At 47.0% G+C, this 25,883-nt stretch overlaps 1 protein-coding gene across 1 annotated transcript in view; it reads right to left on the bottom strand.

Annotated features, from left to right (window-relative positions):
- Nucleotides 1-15,370, bottom strand: part of LOC311123675 (NLR family CARD domain-containing protein 3-like) — a gene marked incomplete at its 3' end in the record, with an annotated part of 32,157 nt that extends 16,787 nt beyond the window's left edge. Inside the window, exon 1 of the mRNA XM_084197921.1 lies at nucleotides 15,269-15,370. Coding sequence (XP_084054047.1) covers nucleotides 15,269-15,351 — 83 coding nt within the window. The 5' untranslated portion in view covers nucleotides 15,352-15,370. The remainder of the gene's footprint in view (nucleotides 1-15,268) is intronic.
- Between the last annotated feature and the right edge of the window lie 10,513 nt (nucleotides 15,371-25,883).

Below are 25,883 nucleotides of genomic sequence, written 5' to 3' on the forward strand. Positions count from 1 at the left end.
GTGTATTAGAGTGGTGTTTCCCGAGGTTTCTCCTCACTCCCAGCATAAGGCGCTAGTAGATTCAGGCGCAGCTGGGAATTTTATCGATCGCCAGTTCACCTATAAGTTAGGGATTCCTATCGTACCTGTTGATGTGCCCTTCCCTATTCTTGCCCTAGATAGCCACCCTTTGGGGTCAGGATTGATTAGGGAGGTCACGCCGCCTCTCCGAATGAAAATGCAGGAGGGCCATGAGGAGATATTAAGTTTGTATTTGATTGATTCTCCTGCGTTTCCCGTGGTGTTGGGGCTTCCCTGGTTAACATCTCATGACCCCAACATTTCATGGCAGCAGAGAGCTCTCAAGGGATGGTCTGATCAGTGTACTGGGCGGTGTGTAGGCGTTTCCGTAGGGGCAACGACGGTGGAAAGCCCAAACCATTTGGCACTCGCCTTCAGTAAGAAGAAGGCGACTCAATTACCACCTCACCGACAGGGGGATTGTGCGATAGACCTCCAAGTAGGCGCTGCGTCATGTGTATCCTCTGTCTCAGGAGGAGACGGCCGCTATGGAGACCTACGTCACCGAATCTCTGAGACAGGGTTACATACGGCCGTCCACTTCCCCTGCGTCCTCAAGTTTCTTTTTTGTGAAGAAGAAGGATGGGGTTTTACGCCCGTGTATTGATTACCGTGGTCTCAATCAGATCACAATCAAATACAGCTATCCTCTCCCTCTGATTGCTAGTATGACGGAGTCATTACACGGGGCGCGATTCTTCACAAAATTGGATCTCTTAGCGCGTACAACCTGGTGCGCATTAGGGAGGGAGATGAGTGGAAGACAGCATTCAGTACCACCTCGGGTCACTATGAGTACCTCGTCATGCCATACGGTTTAATGAATGCTCCTTCAGTCTTCCAATCATTTGTGGACGAGATTTTCCGGGACTTGCATGGACAGGGTGTCGTGGTATATATTGATGACATTCTAATATACTCCGCTACACGAGCCGAGCATGTGTCCCTGGTGAGTCGAGTGCTTGGTAGACTGTTGGAGCATAAACTGTATGCGAAGGCGGAGAAATGTCTGTTCTTCCAGGAGTCCATCTCCTTCCTGGGACATCGGTTGTCCGCGTCAGGGGTAGAGATGGAGATTGACCGCGTTTCTGCCGTGCGTAATTGGCAGACTCCCACCATGGTAAAGGAGGTGCAGCGCTTCTTGGGTTTTGCCAATTACTACCGGAGGTTTATCCGGGGCTTTGGACAGGTAGCAGCTCCCATTACCTCTCTGCCAAAGGGGGGTCCGGTGCGCCTGCAGTGGTCGGCTGAGGCGGACAGGGCGTTTAAACGTATGAAGGACCTGTTTACCTCGGCTCCGGTGCTGGTGCATCCGGATCCCTCTTTGGCATTCCAGGTGGGGGTGGATGCTTCCGAGACTGGGATCGGTGCTGTGCTGTCTCAGCGCTCGGGTACGCCACCTAAACTCCGCCCCTGTGCTTTCTATTCTAAGAAGCTCAGTCCGGCGGAGCGCAATTATGACGTGGGGGACAGGGAGCTGCTAGCTGTGGTTCAAGCCCTGAACGTGTGGAGACATTGGCTTGAGGGGGCTAAACACCCTTTTCTCATTCTGACTGACCATCGTAACCTGGAGTACATTCGGGCAGCGAGGAGGCTGAACCCTCGCCAGGCAAGGTGGGCTATGTTTTCTCCCGCTTTGTATTTAAGCTCACCTATAGACCAGGGTCCCAAATCGCTAAGGCAGACGCCCTGTCCCGACTATATGACACAGAGGAGAGGTCCATTGAGCCCACTCCCATACTCCCGGAGTCTTGTCTGGTGGCACCGGTGGTGTGGGAGGTTGATGTGGAAATCGAGCGGGCGTTACGTTCCGATCCTACTCTTCCACAGTGTCCAGAGGGTCGGAAGTACGTGCCGCTCGAGGTTCGCGATCGTTTGATATACTGGGCTCAAACGTCACCCTCCTCTGGTCATCCGGGTATTGGTCGGACAGTGCACTGCCTTAGTGGGAAGTACTGGTGGCCAACTTTAGCGAAGGATGTGAGGGTTTATGTTTCCTCCTGCTCTGTGTGCGCCCAGTGTAAGGCGCCTAGACACCTGCCCAGGGGGAAGTTACAACCCCTACCCGTTCCACAACGGCCGTGGTCTCACCTATCGGTGGATTTTGTCACGGACCTTCCCCCCTCCCAGGGGAACACTACGATCTTGGTCGTTGTGGATCGGTTTTCTAAAGCCTGCCCTCTCATTCCCCTGCCAGGTCTCCCTACTGCCCTACAAACTGCTGAGGCCCTGTTTACACACGTCTTCCGGCACTATGGGGTGCCTGATGATATAGTGTCTGATCGGGGTCCCCAGTTCACCTCTAGAGTCTGGAGGGCGTTTATGGAACGTTTGGGGGCTCGATTAGCCTTACCTCAGGTTTTCACCCCGAGAGTAATGGGCAGGTGGAGACAGTTAACCAGGATGTGGGTAGGTTTCTGAGGTCCTATTGCCAGGACCGGCAGGAGGAGTGGTCGGGATATATTCCCTGGCAGAGATAGCCCAAAACTCCCTCCGCCATTCGTCCACTAACCTTACGCCTTTCCAGTGTGTGCTAGGTTATCAGCCGGTTCTGGCACCTTGGCATCAGAGCCAGACCGAAGCCCCTGCGGTGGACGAGTGGTTTCGGCGCTCGGAAGAAACTTGGAACGCTGCGCATGTCCATCTGCAGCGGGTTATCAGGCGGCAAAAGGTGAACGCCGATCGCCACCGCAGTGAGGCTCCGGTGTATGCACCGGGAGATCGGGTCTGGCTCTCGACCCGAAACCTGCCCCTTCGCCTGCCCTGCCGGAAGCTGGGTCGGCGGTTTGTGGGGCCATTTAAAGTCCTGAGGAGACTGAACGAGGTATGCTATAGGTTACAACTTCCCATTAATTACCGCATTAACCCCTCGTTCCATGTGTCTCTCCTCAGGCCGGTGGTGGCTGGTCCACTCCAGGAGAGTGAGGTACGAGAGGCTCCTCCGCCCCCATTGGACATCGAGGGGGCTCTGGCGTACTCAGTCCATTCTATCTTGGATTCGAGGCATCGGACGGGGGGCCTGCAGTATCTCGTGGAGTGGGAGGGGTACGGTCCGGAGGAACAGTGCTGGGTCCCCAGGAGGGACATCCTAGATCCCTCCATGTTGAGGGACTTCCACCGGAGTCATCCGACTCGCCCTGCTCCGCGTCCTCCTGGCCGTCCCCGAGGCCGGGGTCGGCGCACGGCTGGGGCCGCGCGTCAAGGGGGGGGTACTGTCACGGAATCAGCCGAGGCTGCTCCTCCTCCTTGCTCGGGCAGGCTTCGGCGTTCGTCGTCCCCGGAGTACTAGCTGCCACCGATCTATGTTTCGGTGTTTGACTTGTTTTGTCTTGATTGTGTACACCTGTTTCCTATTATGTTGTATTGTATTCCCTATTTAACCTTCTGTCGTTCATTGTGTGTTGTGTGTGATTGTTTCTCGTCATTTTTGGCAGTTGCTAGTGTGCGGGTTGTTAGTTTCTCCTCCCTGTTTGGAGGTTGTTTTGTACTCTGGTTACTTTGTTAGTAAAGTATTGTTTCCAGTAGCTCGGTGTCCTGCGTTTGACTTCGCCTACCGCATTCACGTCGCACTTTGACAAAGTGTTCTAGGCTACCCTACCCTAGAATTAAGGGTTAGGGTTACGGCTAAAATAGGTTATAAGTAGGGTAAGAGTTTCTGTATATCACTTTGTGACATCTGCAGGTGTAAAAAGGGCTTTATAAATACATTTGATAGATTGTTAGGGTTTATAAGGCAAAAAACAGTATGGGTTTAAAGTACTCTTATAGCTAGACCACCCGATTAGACAACAATCACCCCATTATACCCATTTGGTTTGCAAATCAGTGAACCTGTGCAGCATTTGCTCAATTCGATCCCTACGAACGAAGATTTCGATGCATATCAAATTACCCAGCAGCCATTTTGTCAGAATGCTGTTGGTGGGTGTAGTGGTGGAATCAAGCGCAGGACACCGAAGTATAGTCAAAAAGACTTTAGTGCAATTTCCAACAAGGAAAAATCGAACACACTTGCCCGAAGGCGAAACTACGCACGAAGGCGACAAAACAAAGGCGCACTAAACATGTGCGTAAACGCTCCAACACAGTGGAGAAAAGCTCAACCGAGCGAACAAGCAATACACAAGCACAACACGCGACAGAAAAACCCACCAAGATGTGACCAAGCAGCGTGTCCAGGAGCCATCGCCAGGGAGATCCCTAACAGATCTCCTTCGCCTCCTCGACTGGGTCAAGCCGAGTGAGGAAGAGAAGGGCTTGACCTTGTGGCAGAAGGGCGAAAGGCTGGCGAGGGACATGGAGACCTGGTCCACGGGTAGGGGAGACGGCCAGAAATTTTTTAGGGGGGGGCTAACGCCGTGGACGACGGGCCAGCAGGAGACCGCGGCAGAGCGGCCCAGCGGATTGGCAGAGGAGGACGCCAGGTTACGGGAGTCACTGGTCACCAGGGGGAAGGAGGTTGTAGAGGCACGGCGAGAGGTACTGGCGTGTGTTGCCAGTCCGGTCCGGCCTGTTCCTGATCCCCACGTAGGGCCAGTGGTGTGTGTTCCCAGTACGGTCCGGCCTGTTCCTGCCACTCGCACCAAGTCTACGGTGCGCATCGCCAGCTCGGCCCGGCCCATTCCTGCTCCCCGCACCAAGTCTGTGGTGCGCGTCGCCAGCCCAGTCCGGCCCATTCCTGCTCTCCGCACCAAGTCTGTGGTGCGCGTCGCCAGCCCAGTCCGGCCCATGCCTGTTCCCCGCACCAAGTCAGGGGTGCGCTTCGACAGCCCGGCTCGGCCCGCTCCTGCTCCCCACACCAAGCCAGTGGTGTGCGTCGTCAGTCCGGCACGGCCCGTGCCTGTTCCACCGGTGGCTGGTCCGGCACCGGTCAGATGCTTCACGTCGGAGCTAGAGCAATCCGCTCCACCAGTGTTCAGTCCAGCTCTGGCCAGCAGGGCCAGACCGGACCAGGGGTACTTTGGGGGGTTAGAGAAGGAGTGGGGGTCAAGCCCGGAGCCAGAACCACCGCCGAGGAGGTATGCCCACCCAGCCCTCCCCTGTTTTGCTCTTTTTGAGGCGCGGTCGCAGTCCGCGCCTTTAGGGGGGGGTACTGTCACACCCTGGCTATGGGACTCTAGTTGTTGAGCCAGGGTGTGTTTGTTCTATGTGGTGTGTTTCTATGTTGGGGGTTCTGGTTTGTTGTTTTCTATGTTTGCCTTAGTGACTCCCAATCAGAGGCAATGAGTGTCAGCTGTTGGCTGGTTGTCTCTGATTGGGAGCCATATTTAACTGTCTGTTTTTCACTTTGTGTTTGTGGGTTTTTGTTCCGTGTTGGTGATTGTCACCGTGGACGTTACGAGTCGTTTGTTGTTTTGATCGTGTGATCATTCCTATAATAAATATGTTTGCCTTCAACGCTGCGCATTGGTCTACTTCTCTCCCTGACGATCGTGACACATTTAGAAACAAGTCGTCAAACAAATGGTTATTTCTTAATTAAAAAATGTCTTCCGGGTTTTTAAATCGCCACATCTTGAAAAAGAGGACAGGGACATGCGTTTTGTTAAGACTGTACACTTTTTGTATGTGCACTCGTAAATCAGGTTATTTCTCGAGTTGGGCTCTGGGATATAACAGCCGTTGAGTATTTGATTTTATGGTGGATTGTGGAGGAGGGGGGTTGAGTGTGTTGGAGTATGTGCGTGTGTGCTTGTCTGGCATCTGTTGTGGGGGGGTGGGGATGTTGGGGGGGAGGGAATGGGATGGACCACGGGAATTATTTGCTAGGATAATAATTGCTTGTCAATGAATTAAATGTAATACAATGGCAATCCGGGTTATATGTTAGAATCCTACGCGTGAACTGCCGACATTATTACGCATATTAATTGATAATGATGGAAAATAGGATATGCATAATTTTTTTAAATAGTTATATAGATATATATAGAGAGAGGTGAAAGCATTGGAAATGCTTTTGGCGGTTAATCTGCTTCTGTTTTGTGGGTGGCACTGTGTGCTGTTTTCGATGGATGGGTCCTGGCCTCTCGGGGCCTTAGGGATCCGGAGGGACGTGGGTGGGATGCTGATCACTGGGATGACGGCTCAACTTGGGATGGGGAGGGGCTTTAGCGGGGGAATTAGTGGAGAACAATTGAAGGGTTACTCCGTAGCAATGCAAATATCACGGTACAGCTATATGGCCACTCAATCATTACGGTATTTTTTCTTGGTAAATTTACAAACATATATAATGATAAATAGACTTGAAACTTGTATCTCATTATGGTGTATGGTGAAATAAGTATAGCCAGTTATAATTGTAATGGCTTAGCTGATAATAACAAAAGAATAACAATATAATTACATGGCTCAAAGAGAAGGAATATAATATCTATTGTATACAGGAAACTCATTCAACAATTCGAGATGAAGTAACGTGGAAAAAATAATGGGGGGGGGGGGAATATACTTCTCCCATGGGCAAAGAAATTCAAAAGGGGTGATGATATTAATTAATAGTAATTTCGATCCGAATGTGCAAATTGTCAAAATAGATACGCAAGGTAGATGGATTATTTTAAATATGTTATTGGACCATAAACAGATATGGCTCATTAACCTTTACGGACCAAATAATGATGATCCACAAATCTTTGACAATATATATAATAAATTATCAAGCCTGCAAGCAACTCAAGACAATATTATTATGGTGGGGGATTATAATACTGTTTTAATACTGTATAATACTGCTCAATGGACCGTAAAGGAAATCACACCACAAACAATCACCCACATGCTCTTAAGGAAATTGTGAATGTCATGGATACATTAGAACTAGTAGATATACAGTGAGGGAAAAAAGTATTTGATCCCCTGCTGATTTTGTACGTTTGCCCACTGACAAAGAAATGATCAGTCTATAATTTTAATGGTATGTTTATTTGAACAGTGAGAGACAGAATAAAAACAAAAAAATCCAGAAAAATGCATGTCAAAAATGTTATAAATTGATTTGCATTTTAATGAGGGAAATAAGTATTTGACCCCCTCTCAATCAGAAAGATTTCTGGCTCCCAGGTGTCTTTTATACAGGTAATGAGCTGAGATTAGGAGCACACCCTTAAAGGGAATGCTCCTAATCTCAGCTTGTTACCTGTATAAAAGACACTTGTCCACAGAAGCAATCAATCAGATTCCAAACTCTCCACCATGGCCAAGACCAAAGAGCTCTCCAAGGATGTCAGGGACAAGATTGTAGACCTACACAAGGCTGGAATGGGCTACAAGACCATCGCCAAGCAGCTTGGTGAGAAGGTGACAACAGTTGGTGCAATTATTCGCAAATGGAAGAAACACAAAATAACTGTCAATCTCCCTCGGCCTGGGGCTCCATGCAAGATCTCACCTTGTGGAGTTGCAATGATCATGAGAACGGTGAGGAATCCCAGAACTACACGGGAGGATCTTGTCAATGATCTCAAGGCAGCTGGGACCATAGTCACCAATAAAATAATTGGTAACACACTACACCGTGAAGGACTGAAATCCTGCAGCGCCCGCAAAGTCCCCCTGCTCAAGAAAGCACATATACAGGGCCGTCTGAAGTTTGCCAATGAACATCTGAATGATTCAGAGGAGAACTGGGTGAAAGTGTTGTGGTCAGATGAGACCAAAATCGAGCTCTTTGTCATCAACTCAACTCGCCGTGTTTGGAGGAGGAGGAATGCTGCCTATGACCCCAAGAACACCATCCCCACCGTCAAACATGGAGGTGGAAACATTATGCTTTGTGGGTGTTTTTCTGCTAAGGGGACAGGACAACTTCACCGCATCAAAGGGACGATGGACGGTGCCATGTACCATCAAATCTTGGGTGAGAATCTCCTTCTCTCAGCCAGGGCATTGAAAATGGGTCGTGCATGGGTATTCCAGCATGACAATGACCCAAAACACACGGCCAAGGCAACAAAGGAGTGACTCAAGAAGAAGCAAAATTAAGGTCCTGGAGTGGCCTAGCCAGTCTCCAGACCTTAATCCCATATAAAATCTGTGGAGGTAGCTGAAGGTTCGAGTTGCCAAACGTTAGGCTCGAAACCTTAATGACTTGGAGAAGATCTGCAAAGAGGACTGGGACAAAATCCCTCCTGAGATGTGAGCAAACCTGGTGGCCAACTACAAGAAACGTCTGACCTCTGTGATTGCAAACAAGGGTTTTGCCTACCAAGTACTAAGTCATGTTTTGCAGAGGGGTCAAATACTTATTTCCCTCATTAAAATGCAAATCAATTTATAACATTTTTGACATGCGTTTTTCTGGATTATTTTGTTGTTATTCTGTCTCTCACTGTTCAAATAAACCTACCATTAAAATTATAGAGATCAGATCCAATAATAATATCAGAGGATTAGAAATTGTCACAATCGTCGGGAAGAGAGGACTCCGACCGCACCAACCAAATACCACAGGGGAGGGACCGGGTGGGCACTCCGCCTTGGCGGCAGATCCGGCTCCGGGCATGATTCCCACTCCCTCTCTAACCCCCCAAAGTACCCCTGGTCCGGTCTGGCCCTGCTGGCCGGAGCTGGACTGAACACCGGTGGAGCGGATTGCTCTAGCTCCGGCGTGGAGCAGCTGACCGGTGCACCGGTGGAACAGGCACGGGCTGTGCCGGACTGACGACACACACCACTGGCTTGGTGTGGGGAGCAGGAACAGGCCCGACCGGGCTAGCGACGCGCACCACTGACTTGGTGCGGGGAGCAGGAACGGGCCGGACCGGGCTGACGACGCGCACCACTGGCTTGGTGCGGGGAGCAGGAACGGGCCGGGCCAGGCTGACGACGCGCACCACTGGCTTGGTGCGGGGAGCAGGAATGGGCCGAACCGGGCTGACGACGCGCACCACTGGCTTGGTGCGGGGAGCAGGAGTGAGACGAACCAGGCTGACGACGCGCACCACTGGCTTGGTGCGAGGAGCAGGAACAGGCCGGACCGGGCTGGCGACGCGCACCACAGGCTCGATGCGGGGAGCAGGAACAGGCCGGACCGGGCTGGCGACACGCACCACTGGCTTAGTGCGGGGAGCAGGAACAGGCCGGACCGGGCTGGCGACGCGCACCACAGGCTCGATGCGGGGAGCAGGAACAGGCCGGACCGTACTGGGGACACACACCACTGGCCCTATGCGGGGATCAGGAACGGGCCGGACCGGACTGGTAACACACCCCAGTACCTCTCGCCGTGCCTCTACACTTTCCCTCCCCTCTGTGACCAGTGGCCCCCTTAACCTGGCGGCCTCCTCTGCAAACCCGCTGGACCGCTCTATCGCGGCCTCCCGCTGCCCCGTCGTCCACGGCGTGAGCCCCCCCCTAAAACATTTCTGGGCGTCTCTCCTCCCCGTGTGCCAGGCCTCCATGTCTCTCGCCAGCCTTTCGCCCTTCTGCTTCCAAGTCCAGCCTCTCTCCTCCTCACACGGCTTGACCCAGTCGAGGTGGCAAAGGAGATCCGCTAGAGATTCCCCTGGCGATGGCTCCTGGACACGCTGCTTGGTCCAGTTTTGGTGGGATCTTCTGTCACGATCGTCGGTAAGAGAGGAGGACCAAGGCGCAGCGTGGAAGGTGAACATACTTATTTATTTAATGATACACGAACAAAACAACAAATCGATACGTGCCGTCCAAAGGTGCAAAACACAAACCTACACAGGAACAAGATCCCACAAACACTGTGGGAAAACAACCTGTCTAAATATGGTTCCCAATCAGAGACAACCAGCAACAGCTGACACTCGTTGCCTCTGATTGAGAACTACTCTGGCCAACATAGATATACATGAACTAGAATAAACAAAGAACACTCACACCCTGGCTCAACATACAAGCGTCCCCAGAGCCAGGACGTGACAGAAATCCAGGGCATAAAAACAAAGGTGTCATTGTACGCTGATGATTCATGTTTTCTTTTAAATCCACAACTAGAATCCCTCCACAGCCTCATAGAGGATCTAGATACATTTTCTAACCACTCTGGATTACAACCAAATTATGACAACATGTCCTATATTACGTATTGGATCACTAAAAAATACAATTTTTACATTACCATGTAGTTTACCAATAAAATGGTCTGATGGTGATGTGGATATACTCGGAATACATATCCCAAAGGAAATAAATGATCTCACTTCAATGAATTTTAATAGAAAGTTAGCAAAAATAGATACGATCTTACTACCATGGAAAGGAAAATAACTGTCAATTTGTGGAAAAATCACCCTGATTAAGTCTTTAGTATTATCCCAGTTTACCTATTTGCTTATGGTCTTGCCTACGCCTAGCGAACAGTTTTTTAAATTATATGAGAAAAAAATATTCAATTTTATTTGGAACGTCAAGCCAGACAAAATTAAAAGGGCATATTTATATAATGAATATGAATTCGGAGGACAGAAATTATTAAATATTAAAGCATTAGACCTATCACTAAAAGATTCAGTCATACAAAAGTTATACTTAAATCCGAACTGTTTCTCAAGCAAATTAGTAAGATTGTCTCACCCAATGTTCAAGAATGGCTTTTTTCCCTTTATTCAGATTACAACAACTCATTTGCAGTTATTTGAAAAGGAAATAATCTCCCAAATATCACTATTTCTAAAACAAGCCATAAAAAGTTGGTTGCAATTTCAATTTAATCCTCCAGAAACGACAGAACAAATAATGCAACAAATATTGTGGTTAAATTCAAATATACTAATTGACAAAAAAACTTAATTTTTTAACAGAATGTTTAAAAAAGGTATAATCTTCGTAAATGATATCATCGGTAAGACTGGTGGAGTTATGCAGCTAACAAAAACATATGGAAATGTCTGCTCTACCCAAAATTACAACCAAATAATTGCAGCCTTACCGCAAAAGTGGAAGAGGAAAGTGGAAGGGGGAGAAAGTAAGGAACTTGTCTGACGGCCTTGCATTAAAGAACATAATTGGTTAAGTAAAACTGTGATTAAAAAAAAGTATATCAGTTTCACTTAAGGACCAAAGGATTGACAGCCGTCCCAAATAGATTGCAAAATAGTTGGGAAGAGATCTTTGACGTACCGATCCCATGGCATAGTGTTTATGAACTGACACGCAAAACGACACCGGATTCAAAAATTAGAATCTTTAAATTTAAATGATTATATGAAATTCTTGCTACCAATAGAATGTTATTTATATGGGGGATACAATCTTCCCAGCTCTTCAGATTTTGCTGTGAAGAGACAGAATCATTAGATCATTTGTTTTGGTTCTGTCCATTTGTAGCTTGTTTTTGGACACAGGTCCAGGAATGACTAAAGGATTGCAATATTTACCTGGAGCTAACCTTGCAGATAGCATTACTGGGTGATCTGAAAAGTCATAGTCAATCGATCAATAATATAATAATACTTTTAGCAAAAATGTTTATTTTTAATTCACAATCTGTAGAAGCAATGAGAATAGAAAGGTTCAGAACTTTTGTAAAACATCACAGTACGGTTGAAATATATATGGCAAATATAAATCCTATATGAATGGTGTTAAGAGATAGATGGGAGGTATTGAATAGAGTTGAAGGATGGGACTAATAACAAATAACAACAAATAATAACAAAGATAGCTAATAATGTAAGCATACTGTGTCCATAATAAGTATATAGGTTGTATGTTGGGAGCTTTTGGGAAAAGAGCACAGTTACAAAGATATGGCATATAGAAGCAAACCGGATGGACATCATGAAAATGATCGGAGAGGTTGAGAGTAGAAGAAGTTCAGGAGCAAAAAAAATATATATATATATAATATAATTATTGTAAAATTAACTGTGTCCATAAGGTGTAGATAGTAAGTATAGGCCGGAAGTAGAGGCCTGGGCATTGTTGTCCCCCCCCCCCCCAAAAAAAAAGACTGTACACTTTTTTCTTAAAATAAATATGGTATATTAACTATGACCAGAAAATGTTTAATGTTTGATGGCTATCCGCCAGACATCGTTAACACTATGGGTGACCACAACGTGTACTCAGGTGAACAGTAATCGCGCACCAAGTAGCCGTAACCTTGTTAATAATAAGTTACCTGAGGTAAACCTACAGGGTTAACGCTCACCAAGTAGCTGTAACCTTGTTAATAATAAGTTACCTGAGGTAAACCTACAGGGTTAACGCAGGCAGGTCTCATTGATAACAATAGTGAAGCTGGCATTGTGACGCAGAACAATGGGCTGGGAATAGAACGTTCTGAAGGCGAGTCGGTGTCACGGAGCTCAATAGAACTAATAGGAGCTGGTAGGGTGAAAAATGCCCAAACATAAGGCCTGTTTTTTCGCGATGACTTCATAACCAGGGACAGAAGGTAATATTATGAAACTTGGCTCCATGGCGGATGCAATGAACTAATTTTATCAGAAATAAACGTTGTAAAAAATTTCACTTGAGGCGCCCCGAAAATAATATTCAAAAGTTCGGTCCTTGGACACAGAGGGGTTAAATGGTAAAGTTACTGTCCATCTAGTGAAGAGAGGAGAACCGGATAGAGGGAGCGTAGGAAGCCAGCATCCATCAAGAGAGAGGGAGAAGCCCTCCACGGGATTTAACAGGTGGAAGAAACAACCCGGGAGCTCCATCGGTCCACAAGAAATGCAGGCAGCCGGTGATGATGTAGTGGTAGCTAGGATAACTAGGATGCTGCTGGTAGAGTAGCTAGCTTAGCTAGCTGTACCGACTAGCTTGGCTGGCTAGCAGGTCGTTCGTCTGTCCCTCGAGGATGATGACGAATCCGGTGAACCACAAGATGAAACAAGAATAGCGAGTGAAAAGGATCTGGCTACACTCATACTGTCACTGACCATTATGCAAAAAAAGCAAATTGAACAATAAACGTCGGTGTCTCAACACTGTAACAAACTCCGTCGTTATTCCCCAAGATCACCTCAGCCCACTCTGCGCGTAACTGGACAATATGCTTGGCGCCAAACCGTACGTGGACGCGGACAGTTCTGTACGGGGACGTGGACAGTTCCAGAACGCGGACATGAGCAGAGCAACACAATAAACTAAACCAAGTCTTTACAGTGGCTTACATTAGTAATATTATTTTTAATTATTATGTAAAACAAAATTTCGTTGTTTTTTAAAACAATATTTTGAGATCTGGGCCCATATCCACAAAGCGTCTCAGAGTAGAAAATTGGTCCTCTCTCTCCCCAGACAGACTAATTTTAGACCACTAACCCCTAAACAGAGATACAGCATGTTGGTTGTGGTGAACACAGTGACAACTAATTATAGAATGTACATCTGCCTCACTCTCAGAGAAATAAGTAGTACTGCTAGGTTTTACAGAGTCAAATGTAACAAATAACTAAATTTTTCATAAAGAACTGTACACATGATACATTTGTAACATCAATATAAAAAATTGTTTAAAAAAATAAATTCAGTAATATGAGATCTGTATGTAAAACATTTACCTTTGAATTTAGCAGATGTTTTTGTCCAGGGCCTGGTATCCCAAAATCATCTTAAGGCTAAGTTCATCATTAGAACCTTTGTAGGAGCATTGTTAAATCTCTGAGCTGTTTCCCAAAACCATCGTTATTAACGTTGCACTTGAAAACGCTCATATTCTAACACCTGCCTCAGACCACTTGTAGAACAGCCAAGTGCGTCGTTAGATGCTTTTTTGCCCTCCCGCGTCACTTTATACACAGAAGATCTCCGCTAAACATAGAATCACATGGTTTATCCGTCTCTTTTTGACCACCGATAAATTCAGAACAAAGTTGACTACAAATACAAAGTTGCCAATGTCTTTGCAATTGATTCAAACAAGGGACGTACACAAATTATGCTTCAAATGAAAACCGAGATGACCGCATTAAAATATAAACAGTAGGCTATAGGCCTATTTCAATCAAATTGAAATACGTTTCATGTTCAATCATTTGAGTTCTATTTTGCTACTTGTAGACTACGGTCTGTAATTTCTCTCAATATATTTCATGATGTGTAGCCTAACATGTGAACAATGATGTGCCAAATCTGTGATTTAGAATAAGCCGCCTCATTATTTGCAGCCGTAGGTGGTAATATCTCTCTAGGAGCTGATCTGTCATCAGTATTGGGAACTAATTATAATGTTAAGGAAAGATTTGAATGGAGAAAACTGATCCAAGAGCAGCGCTCCCTTTCTTTCGATCCTCTAAATAACGACCTGCTCCAACAACGCACTTGGCGACCATTCTCTCTGCGTGGTGCGTGGGAAATACATGGTACATCTTCAGCCGTTCTCTCTGCGTGGTGCGTGGGAAATACATGTTACATCTTCAGCCGTTCTCTCTGCGTGGTGCGTGGGAAATACATGTTACATCTTCAGCCGTTCTCTCTGCGTGGTGCGTGGGAAATACATGTTACATCTTCAGCCGTTCTCTCTGCGTGGTGCGTGGGAAATACATGTTACATCTTCAGCCGTTCTCTCTGCGTGGTGCGTGGGAAATACATGTTACATCTTCAGCCGTTCTCTCTGCGTGGTGCTTGGGACATACATGTTACATCTTCAGCTGTTCTCTCTGCGTGGTGCGTGGGAAATACATGTTACATCTTCAGCCGTTGTAGGAAAGATGCATCTTAAAACACTGGTAAGCCTAAATTCCATCGCTATCGGGAAACCGGGCCCAGAGTGACTTACAATACAGTTGCCGTATTGTAGTGTATTCAAGCTTTAAAAAGGCTTCTAGAGTTTGTAATTTCTACTTAAAAAATGTCAAACTTGATTTGCCCTAATGAAAAATGTACCGACCACTACAAAAAATGTTCATGAATTATAATGCACATAATAATTTACATTTCCTATTGCTGCAGGATTATTTTCCTGCTGTGAGAAACTGTGTCAAATTAAGATATGGCATCTGTAAGTGCATTCATCTTAAGATATCTAGGTGAGACAACCACATATCACAGTCAAACATACAGGATACGAACCAACTAAACAATGGATATATAGCATTTAGACAAAAAAACATTTATTTTTATACACATGTCAAATCCATTAATAAAAAATCTGAGAACAGTAATATTGAAGGTACCCAGTAATATTGAAGGTACCCAAGGCAATCATTTCTGTTGAAAAAAATGGTGGATATAGCGTTTTGGAAATAAACGTACGAATTCTTAAACAAAATTGTCATCTCACCTCTTAGCTTTGGTGTCATGTCCCCCAGAGAGACTCATTTTAGAGGCAGGGCCCCCCTCCTCTCTCTCCCCAGAGAGACTCATTTTAGAGGCAGGGCCCCCCTCCTCTCTCTCCCCAGAGAGACTCATTTTAGAGGCAGGGCCCCCCTCCTCTCTCTCCCCAGAGAGATTAATTTTAGAGCACTGACCCCTAAACAGAGATGCAGCATGTTGGTTGTGGTGAACACAGTGACAACTCATTCTAGAATGTCCATTGTTCTCTTTTATTCATGATCTCTTAGAAATAAAACATTTACTAACAGACACATCCAAACAGTCAGGTGATTTAATGCAATGACTTTTTCTAGCCCAATGACTCCGCCAAACCCGCCCACAAGGCCTGAAAACTAGGCCAAAACATAGCCCCTGATATGCCTACATCTTATTTCAGACAGCCTCCAGTAGCCTGGGCAAGATGTAGGCAAGATGTAAGCTGAATGATTTAGCAGCTTGCTTAGTTCAAATTGACAGATTAATTTATTTAACATGAATAACAAGACAATTTTGAGGTAGGGAGTGCTTCTGTTGCCCAGTAACCTGCTGGAATAGGCTACTGAGAATGTGGTCGTTATTTCAATCAATGAATCAAATATTAATAATATGGATATGAACTGATTAGGACAATGCTTGTCAACAACAGCCAGGTATTTTTTTTTTTTTTACCTGTTGCCTAATCTCTCTCTCGCTCTCTCTCTCTCTCTCTCTCTCTCTCTCTCTCTCTCTCTCTCTCTCTCTCTCTCTCTCTCTCTCTCTCTCTCTCTCTCTCTCTCTCTCTCTCTCTCTCTCTCTCTCTCTCTCTCTCTCTCTCTCTCTCTCTCTCACACACACACACCTGCTGTCTCAACCTCTGAATGCTCGGCTATGAAAAGCCAACTGACATTTACTCCTGAGGTGCTGACGTGTTGCACCCACTATAACAACAGTGATTATTATTTGACCCTGCTGGTCATCTATGAACATTTTAAAATCTTGAAGAATGATCTGAACTTAATGGCCATATCCTCTTATAATCTCCCCCCAGCACAGCCAGAAGAGGACTGGCCACCCCTCAGAGCCTGGTTCCTCTCTAGGTTTCTTCCTAGGTTCCTGCCTTTCTAGGGAGTTTTTCCTAGCCACCGTGCTTCTACATCTGCATTGCTTGCTCTTTGGGGGTTTTAGACTGGGTTTCTATATAAGCACTTTGTGACAACTGCTGATGTAAAAAAATATATAATTGTGGTACGCATATGAAGCAGACCAGGCCAGGGTTTAGGGTTTGAGAAGTCAAAGAAGTAAAAATGACTTCCTTAGTTGTTAGTAAAACATTTTTTAACTCAGCATTGTTGGTTAAGGGCTCGTAAGTAAGCATTTCACAGTAAGGTCTACACCTGTTGTATTAGGAGCATGTGACAAATCTAATTTGGATTGATTTGTTCATTTTATAAATGTTCTGTCTTTAGTAGTTGAACACATTATTACTTCAACCTCGTGAAAGTGACAAACTGACACGTTTTCATGTTAGTCAAAAACAACTTTATATGGAAGGAGTGCCTTTGATTTGACGGCCTGCACATGTGCAATTTGGCACAAGACGACCGTTCGACCCGATGACATGTTTTTACGCATGACCTTCAAATTAAATTAAATGAAATTGTATTTGTCACATGCGCTGAATACAACAGTGGTACACTTTACCGTGAAATGCTTACTTACGAGCCCTTTCCCAACAATTTGGTTAAAAAGAAACAAAAATTAGCTAAATAAAAAAAGGAAATAGTAACATAATAAAATAATAATAATGAGGCTATAAGCAGTACCAGTATTGAGTCAATGTCCAGGGGTACCAGGAGTTGAGGTAATAACTAGACTATATACAAGGAGTACCAGTACTGAGTCAATGTGCAGGGGTACCAGGAAGTTGAGGTAATTGAGGTAATATGTACATGTAGGTAGGGGTAAAAGTGACTAGGCAATCAGGATAGAGATTACATCTCCTCATCCAGGGAGTACACACACACTCACTGACAGACACACACACACACACACACACACAGGGAGGGAATGTTGTGTTTGTTTAATATTGTTTCAGGACTATGAAAATGGAAAAAAGGATTAGCCTATGGATTATGAAAACAACAAAAATAAATGGGAAAATGGGAGAGGAGAAATTACTAGAGCCAGTGTTGTTTAACTCACTGACCATGACCCATGAGTTCTTCTTACCTTTGTTCAGTAGAAAAGTCTCCCTCTCTAAACACTATAGGAGGTTCCATAGACCAGTCACTCTTCATGGACACACAGCTGGGTACAGGGGAGGCTGGTCTCTCCTGCTTGATTGGGCTTCAACACAACAGAGACAAACATTACGTCTCTCATCTACTCTGAGCTCACATGGAGAAACATAACAAGAGTTTCATTCCAAAACGCTATATATCCATTTTCAGAAATGTTAGTAAATTAGCTTCTATTGTTTAAAGAAATGATCAAATAAATGGTTGTGTTTTCTCACTAGCTAATCATGGCATGGTGTTGTTCAATAACAGACTTGTGTTTGATTAAAATCGATCAATTAATGGCTTCATTTCAGAGAGACAAATGTTTTTTTTTGCAAAATGCTATATATCTGCCTCACTCTCAGAGAAATAAGTTGTACTAATAGATTTTACACAGTTAAATCTAACAAATAACTACATTTTTAATAAAGAACTGTACAAATGATACACTTGTGACATCAATATTTAAATATATTTAAAAAATAATAATAAATACAGTAATATGAGATCTGTATGTAAAACATTTACATTTAATTTTTTAGTCATTTAGTCATTTAACATTTAGCAGATGTTTTTTATTCAGGGTCCGGATTCCCAAAAGCATCTTAAGGCCAAGTTCATCATTAGAACCTTCGTAGGAGCATTGTTAAATCTCTGAGCTGTTTCCCAAAACCATCGTTATTAACGTTGCACTTGAAAACGCTCATATTCTAACTCCTGCCTCAGACCACTTGTAGAGCAGCCAAGTGCGTCGTTAGATGCTTTTTTGCCCTCCCGCGTCACTTTATACACAGAAGATCTCTGCTAAACATAGAATCACATGGTTTATCCGTCTCTTTGTGACCACCGATAAATTCAGAACAAAGTTGACTACAAATACAAAGTTGCCAATGTCTTTGCAATTGATTCAAATAAGGGACGTATAAAATGATGCTTCAAATGAAAACCGAGATGACTGCATTAAAATATAAACAGTAGGCTATAGGCCTATTTCAATCAAATTGAAATATATTCAATGTTCAATATATTTAGTTTTATTTTGCTACTTGTAGACTACTGTCTGCAATTTCTCTCAATATATTTCATGATGTGTAGCCTAACATGTGCTCAATGATGTGCCAAATCATTGATTTAGTGCATTTCTATTGTGTAAGCATTAGAATAAACTACCTCAATATTTGCATCCGTAGGTAGTAACATCTTTCTAGAAGCTGATCCGTGGTCAGTATTGTGAAATAATTATAATGTTAAGGAAAGATTTTAATGGAGAAAACTGATCAGAGAGCAGCACTCCCCTTCTTCCGATCCTATCAGTATCGATACATGCTCCACCGGACGTGATACCTTGTCATGCTGCTGATCCAGTTTCTACTGGTCTGCCTGCGGATCTGGAACTCTGACCTGTTCACCGGACGTGCGACCTTGTCCCGAAGCTGCTGTTTCGACCCTCTCTCTCTCTACAACACCTGCTGTCTCGACCTCTGAATGCTCGGCTATGAACAGCCAACTGACATTTACTCCTGAGGTGCTGACGTGTTGCACCCTCTATAACCACAGTGATTATTATTTGACGCTGCTGGTGATGAACATTTAAAAATCTTGAAGAACGATCTGAACTTAATGGCCATGTACTCCTATAACATCCCCCCAGCACAGCCAGAAGAGGACTGGCCACCCCTCAGAGCCTGGTTCCTCTCTAGGTTTCTTCCTAGGTTCCTGCCTTTCTAGGGAGTTGTTCCTAGCCACCGTGCTTCTACATCTGCATTGCTTGCTCTTTGGGGTTTTAGACTGGGTTTCTATATAAACTCTTTGTTACAACTGCTGATGTAAAAAATGTCTTCTGGGAATACATATGCAGACCAGGCCAGGGTTTGGGGTTTGAGAAGTCAATGAGAGGTAAAAATGACTTCCTTAGTTGTTAATTTTGAAACTGTTCTGTCTTAAGTAGTTTAACAAACTGACACATTTTCATGTTAGTCAAAAACAACTTCATATGGAAGGAGTGCCTTTGATTTGACGGCCTGCACATGTGCAGTTCGGCACAAGACGACCATTAGACCCAATGACGTATTTCTGCGCATGAGCTTCAAATCAAATCAAATTGTATTTCTCACATGCGCCGAATACAACAGTGGTACACTTTACCGTGAAATGCTTACTTACGAGCCCTTTCCCAACAATGCAGAGTTAAAAAGTCACAAAAATTAGCTAAATAAAAAAAGTAAATAGTAACACAATAAAATAACAATAATGAGTCTATAAGGAGTACCAGTACCGAGTCAATGTGCAGGGGTACCAGGTAGTTGAGGTAATAACTAGACTATATACAAGTAGTACCAGTACCGAGTCAATGTGCAGGGGTACCAGGTAGTTGAGGTAATAACTAGACTATATACAAGGAGTACCAGTACTGAGTCAATGTCCAGGGGTACCAGGTAGTTGAGATAATAACTAGACTATATACAAGTAGTACCAGTACTGAGTCAACGTGCAGGGTACCAGGTAGTTGAGGTAATAACTAGACTATATACAAGGAGTACCAGTACTGAGTCAATGTGCAGGGTACCAGGTAGTTGAGGTAATAACTAGACTATATACAAGTAGTACCAGTACTGAGTCAACGTGCAGGGGTACCAGGTAGTTGAGATAATAACTAGACTATATACAAGGAGTACCAGTACTGAGTCAATGTGCAGGGGTACCAGGAAGTTGAGGTAATAACTAGACTATATACAAGGAGTACCAGTACTGAGTCAACGTGCAGGGGTACCAGGTAGTTGAGGTAATAACTAGACTATATACAAGGAGTACCAGTACTGAGTCAATGTGCAGGGTACCAGGAAGTTGAGGTAATAACTAGACTATATACAAGGAGTACCAGTACTGAGTCAATGTGCAGGGTACCAGGAAGTTGAGGTAATAACTAGACTATATACAAGGAGTACCAGTACTGTGTCAATGTGCAGGGGTACCAAGTAATTGAGGTAATATGTACATGTAGGTAGCTGTAAAAGTGACTAGGCAATCTGTCACGGTTTCGGCCGAGGCAGCTCCTCCTCCTTGTTCGGGCAGGTTTCGCCGGTCGTCGTCTCCGGAGTACTAGCTGCCACCGCTCTATGTTTTCTGTTTGACTAGTTTTGTCTGTTAGCCACACCTGTCTTGTGTTATGTCTAATTAAGCACCCTATTTAGTTTCCTTGTTGTTAGTGTAGTGTTGTGTGTAATTGTTTCGTGTTAGGTGTCATTTCGTACCTGTGTTTGGTACGCCTCGACTGTATTGCTTACTTCTCGGTTGAGAAGAGTTTTGCGCGCCTGTTTATGCGCGCTTGTATTTTACGCCTGTGTGCGTTTTGCCTCTGGCTGCTTTTGGATTATTGCCTCGCACTTTCCAGTAAAGATTATTGGACTATCAATCTGCTTCTGCACCTGATTCCACACCACACCATTTCTACACGGCCCTGACAGAATTACACACCACTTCGATGGAATCAGCAGGAGCACAAGTCGACAGCGTGGAGGACTGTCTCCAGGGACAGGAACATCGCATCAATCGGATCGGGCACGCGTTGGAGGGCGTCATGGACACTCTTCGGCGCTGGGAGATCAGCGGTGTTCCCACAGCCCCACCGGTCGCTCCATCACCACCAGAGAACCTGCCTACTCATCCACCGGAACCCAGTGGGATTCGGCTCTCGCTCCCGAGGGCGTACGACGGCTCCGCTGCCGGGTGTCAGGGTTTCCTTTTGCAAGTGGAGCTCTACCTGGCCACTATACACCCGGCGCCCTCGGGATACGAGAGCGTTTCCGCCCTCATCTCCTGTCTCACCGGCAAGGCGTTGGAGTGGGCCAACGCCGAATGGAGGGGAATAGACTCCGCCACAGTCACCTATGCAGAGTTCTCCCGCCGCTTTCGTGCGGTCTTTGACCATCCACCAGAGGGAAGAGCGGCGGGGGAACGTCTATTCCACCTCCGACAGGGGATGAGGAGCGCTCAAGAATTCGCACTGGAGTTCCGGACTCTAGCGGCTGACGCGGGGTGGAATGAGAGGGCCCTCATAGACCATTTTAGGTGTAGCCTTAGGGAGGACGTCCGCAGGGAGTTAGCGTGTAGGGACGCTACTTTAACTTTTGACCAGCTTGTGGACATGGCTATTCGTCTGGACAACCTACTCACGACCCGCGGGCGTCCCAGATGGGGGCCTCCCATTCCACCCTCCAGCACCTCCGAGCCGAGTCCGATGGAGCTCGGAGGGGCTGGCGCTAGAACGAAAAGAGGAAGGAACCCGAGGGGAGCAGTCTCCTGCACCAAGTGTGGCCGCGGAGGGCACACCGCGGCTAGGTGCTGGGGAGGGTTCCCTGAGGAGAGAGATGGCAGGCCATACAGTGGGGAGTTCTCCCAGGTGAGTAGGCGCCCTACTTACCCAGAGCTTTCTGTCGTCCACTTTACATTACCTGTTTGTTTTCCACAGGTTGCACCTCGTTCCCAGCATAAGGCGCTAGTCGATTCAGGCGCAGCTGGGAATTTTATAGATCGTAAATTCTGTGTTAAGTTAGGGATTCCCCTCCTTCCAGTCGATAAGCCTTTCCCCGTACATGCCTTAGATAGTCGTCCGTTAGGATCTGGGTGGATTGGGGAGCTCACAGCGCCACTTAGGATGATGACGCAGGGGGGTCATGAGGAGATGATTCAACTCTATCTGATTGACTCTCCTGCGTATCCGGTGGTACTGGGGCTTCCCTGGTTGACTACCCATGATCCTACTATTTCGTGGCGAGAGAAGGCTCTTAAAGGGTGGTCTGCTCAGTGTGAGGGGTTATGTCTGGGTGTTTCCGTAGGGGCGACCTCGGTGGAAAGTCCGAACCAGATGTCCGCACTGCACATTCCTCCTGAGTATGAGGATTTGGCACTCGTGTTTAGTAAGACCAGAGCGGCAAGGTTGCCACCTCATAGACAGGGGGATTGTGCGATAGACCTCCAGACAGGAGCAGCGCTCCCGCGGAGCCATGTGTATCCTTTGTCACAGGAGGAGAAAAGGGCAATGGAGACTTACATTGCCGAGTCTCTGAGACAGGGATACATATGGACCTCTACTTCTCCCGCGTCCTCGAGCTTCTTTTTTGTGAAGAAGAAGGATGGAGGTCTGCGTCCGTGTATTGACTACCGCGGTCTCAATCAGGTGACTGTTAAATATAGTTATCCACTTCCGCTGATTGGGACTATGACGGAGTCATTGCACGGGGCACGGTTCTTCACAAAATTGGACCTCAGGAGCGCATATAATTTGGTGCGCATTAGGGAGGGCGATGAGTGGAAGACAGCATTTAGTACTACCTCCGGCCATTACGAGTATCTCGTCATGCCATATGGGTTAATGAATGCTCCATCAGTCTTCCAATCGTTTGTAGATGAAATTTTCCGGGACATGCAGGCGCAGGGAGTGGTGGTGTACATCGATGATATTCTGGTGTACAGCCCTACTCGGGCCGAGCATGTAGCCCTGGTGCGCAGGGTATTGAGGAGACTGTTGGAGCATGACCTGTATGTCAAGGCTGAGAAATGCCTGTTCTTCCAGGAGTCAGTTTCCTTTTTGGGTTACCAGTTGTCTGCGTCAGGGGTGAGAATGGAGGTGGACCGAGTGTCCGCCGTGCGTAATTGGCAAACCCCAACGATGGTTAAAGAGGTGCAGCGGTTTTTGGGTTTTGCGAATTACTACCGGAGGTTTATCCGGGGCTTTGGACAGGTGGCAGCTCCCATTACGTCTCTTCTGAAGGGGGGTCCGGTGCGCTTGCAGTGGTCGGCTGAGGCGGACAGGGCTTTTGGGAGACTGAAGGACCTGTTTACCTCGGCTCCGGTGTTGGCGCACCCGGATCCCACTTTACCGTTTCAAGTTGAGGTAGACGCGTCCGAGGCCGGTATTGGGGCCGTTCTATCTCAACGCTCGGGTACACCACCTAAGCTCCACCCCTGTGCTTTTTATTCTAAGAAGCTCAGTCCGGCGGAGCGGAATTATGACGTAGGGGACAGGGAGCTGTTAGCCGTAGTCCAGGCCCTAAAGGTGTGGAGGCATTGGCTTGAGGGGGCTCAGCACCCTTTCCTTATTCTGACCGATCACCGTAACCTGGAATATATTCGGGCCGCTAGGAGACTAAATCCTCGCCAGGCTCGATGGACTATGTTTCTCGCCCGGTTTGTGTTTAAGATCACTTACATCCCTGGGTCCCAGAACGGGAAGGCAGATGCTCTGTCCTGCCGGTATGACGCGGAGGAGAGGTGCGTGGAGTCCATTCCCATACTACCGGAGTCGTGTCTGGTGGCACCGGTGGTGTGGGAGGTCGATGCGGAGATCGAGCGGGCGTTACGTACCGACCCTAGTCCTCCACAGTGTCCGGTGGGTCGGACGTACGTTCCGCTCGAGGTCCGGGATCGGTTGATTTATTGGGCTCACACGTCGCCCTCCTCTGGACATCCGGGTATTGGCCGGACGGTGCACTGCCTTAGTATGAAGTACTGGTGGCCAACATTAGCCAGGGATGTGAGGGTTTATGTCTCCTCCTGCTCAATATGTGCCCAGTGTAAGGCACCCAGACATTTGCCCAGGGGTAAATTACAGCCCCTGCCCGTTCCACAGCGACCCTGGTCTCATCTATCGGTGGATTTTGTTACCGATCTTCCCTCCTCTCAGGGGAATACCACCATCCTGGTCGTTGTGGATCGGTTCTCTAAGGCCTGTCGTTTCCTTCCCATGCCAGGTCTTCCTACTGCCCTACAGACCGCTGAGGCTCTATTTACTCACGTCTTCCGGCATTACGGGGTACCCGAGGATATAGTGTCTGATCGAGGCCCCCAGTTTACCTCCAGAGTCTGGAGAGCATTTATGGAAAGTTTGGGGGTCTCGGTGAGCCTTACCTCGGGTTACCACCCGGAGAGCAATGGGCAGGTCGAAAGAGTCAACCAGGATGTGGGTAGGTTTCTGAGGTCATATTGTCAGGACCGGCCGGAGGAGTGGGCGAGATATGTGCCCTGGGCCGAGATGGCACAGAACTCTCTCCGCCACTCCTCCACTAGACTAACCCCTTTTCAGTGTGTCTTAGGGTATCAGCCGGTTCTGGCACCGTGGCATGAGAGCCAGATCGAGGCCCCCGCTGTGGATGAGTGGGTAGGGCGCTCGGAGGAGACGTGGAACGCTGCTCATGTCCATCTGCAGCGTGCCATACGTCGACAAAAGACGAGCGCCGACCTACGCCGCAGTGAGGGGCCAGTGTACGCACCTGGAGATCGAGTCTGGCTCTCAACCAGAAACCTACCCCTCCGCCTGCCCTGCCGGAAGCTGGGTCGGCGGTTTGTGGGGCCTTTTAAAGTCCTGAGGAGATTGAATGAGGTGTGTTACAGGTTAGAACTACCTATTGATTACAAGAATATTAACCCCTCATTCCATGTGTCTCTCCTCAGGCCGGTGGTAGCTGGTCCACTCCAGGACTTCGAGATTGAGGAGACTCCTCCGCCCCCGTTGGAGATCGAGGGGGCTCCGGCGTACACTGTTCGGACCATCCTGGATTCCAGACGCCGGATGGGGGGTCTCCAATATCTCGTGGAGTGGGAGGGGTACGGTCCGGAGGAGCGGTGCTGGGTGCCGAGGAGGGATATTCTGGATCCGTCCCTGATGACCGAATTCCATCGTGGTCATCCTACGCGCCCGGCGCCGCGCCCTCCTGGGCGTCCCCGAGGCCGGAGTCGGCGCACGGCTGGAGCCGCGCGTCAAGGGGGGGGGTACTGTCACGGTTTCGGCCGAGGCAGCTCCTCCTCCTTGTTCGGGCAGGTTTCGCCGGTCGTCGTCTCCGGAGTACTAGCTGCCACCGCTCTATGTTTTCTGTTTGACTAGTTTTGTCTGTTAGCCACACCTGTCTTGTGTTATGTCTAATTAAGCACCCTATTTAGTTTCCTTGTTGTTAGTGTAGTGTTGTGTGTAATTGTTTCGTGTTAGGTGTCATTTCGTACCTGTGTTTGGTACGCCTCTACTGTATTGCTTACTTCTCGGTTGAGAAGAGTTTTGCGCGCCTGTTTATGCGCGCTTGTATTTTACGCCTGTGTGCGTTTTGCCTCTGGCTGCTTTTGGATTATTGCCTCGCACTTTCCAGTAAAGATTATTGGACTATCAATCTGCTTCTGCACCTGATTCCACACCACACCATTTCTACACGGCCCTGACACAATCAGGATAGAGATTACATCTCCTCATCCAGGGAGTGCACACACTCACACACACACACACACACACACACACACACACACACACACACACACACACACACACACACACACACACAC

This window comes from Coregonus lavaretus (genome assembly GCF_964263955.1).
Source record: "Coregonus lavaretus genome assembly, contig: HAP1_SCAFFOLD_3195, whole genome shotgun sequence".
Taxonomy (NCBI): domain Eukaryota; kingdom Metazoa; phylum Chordata; class Actinopteri; order Salmoniformes; family Salmonidae; genus Coregonus; species Coregonus lavaretus.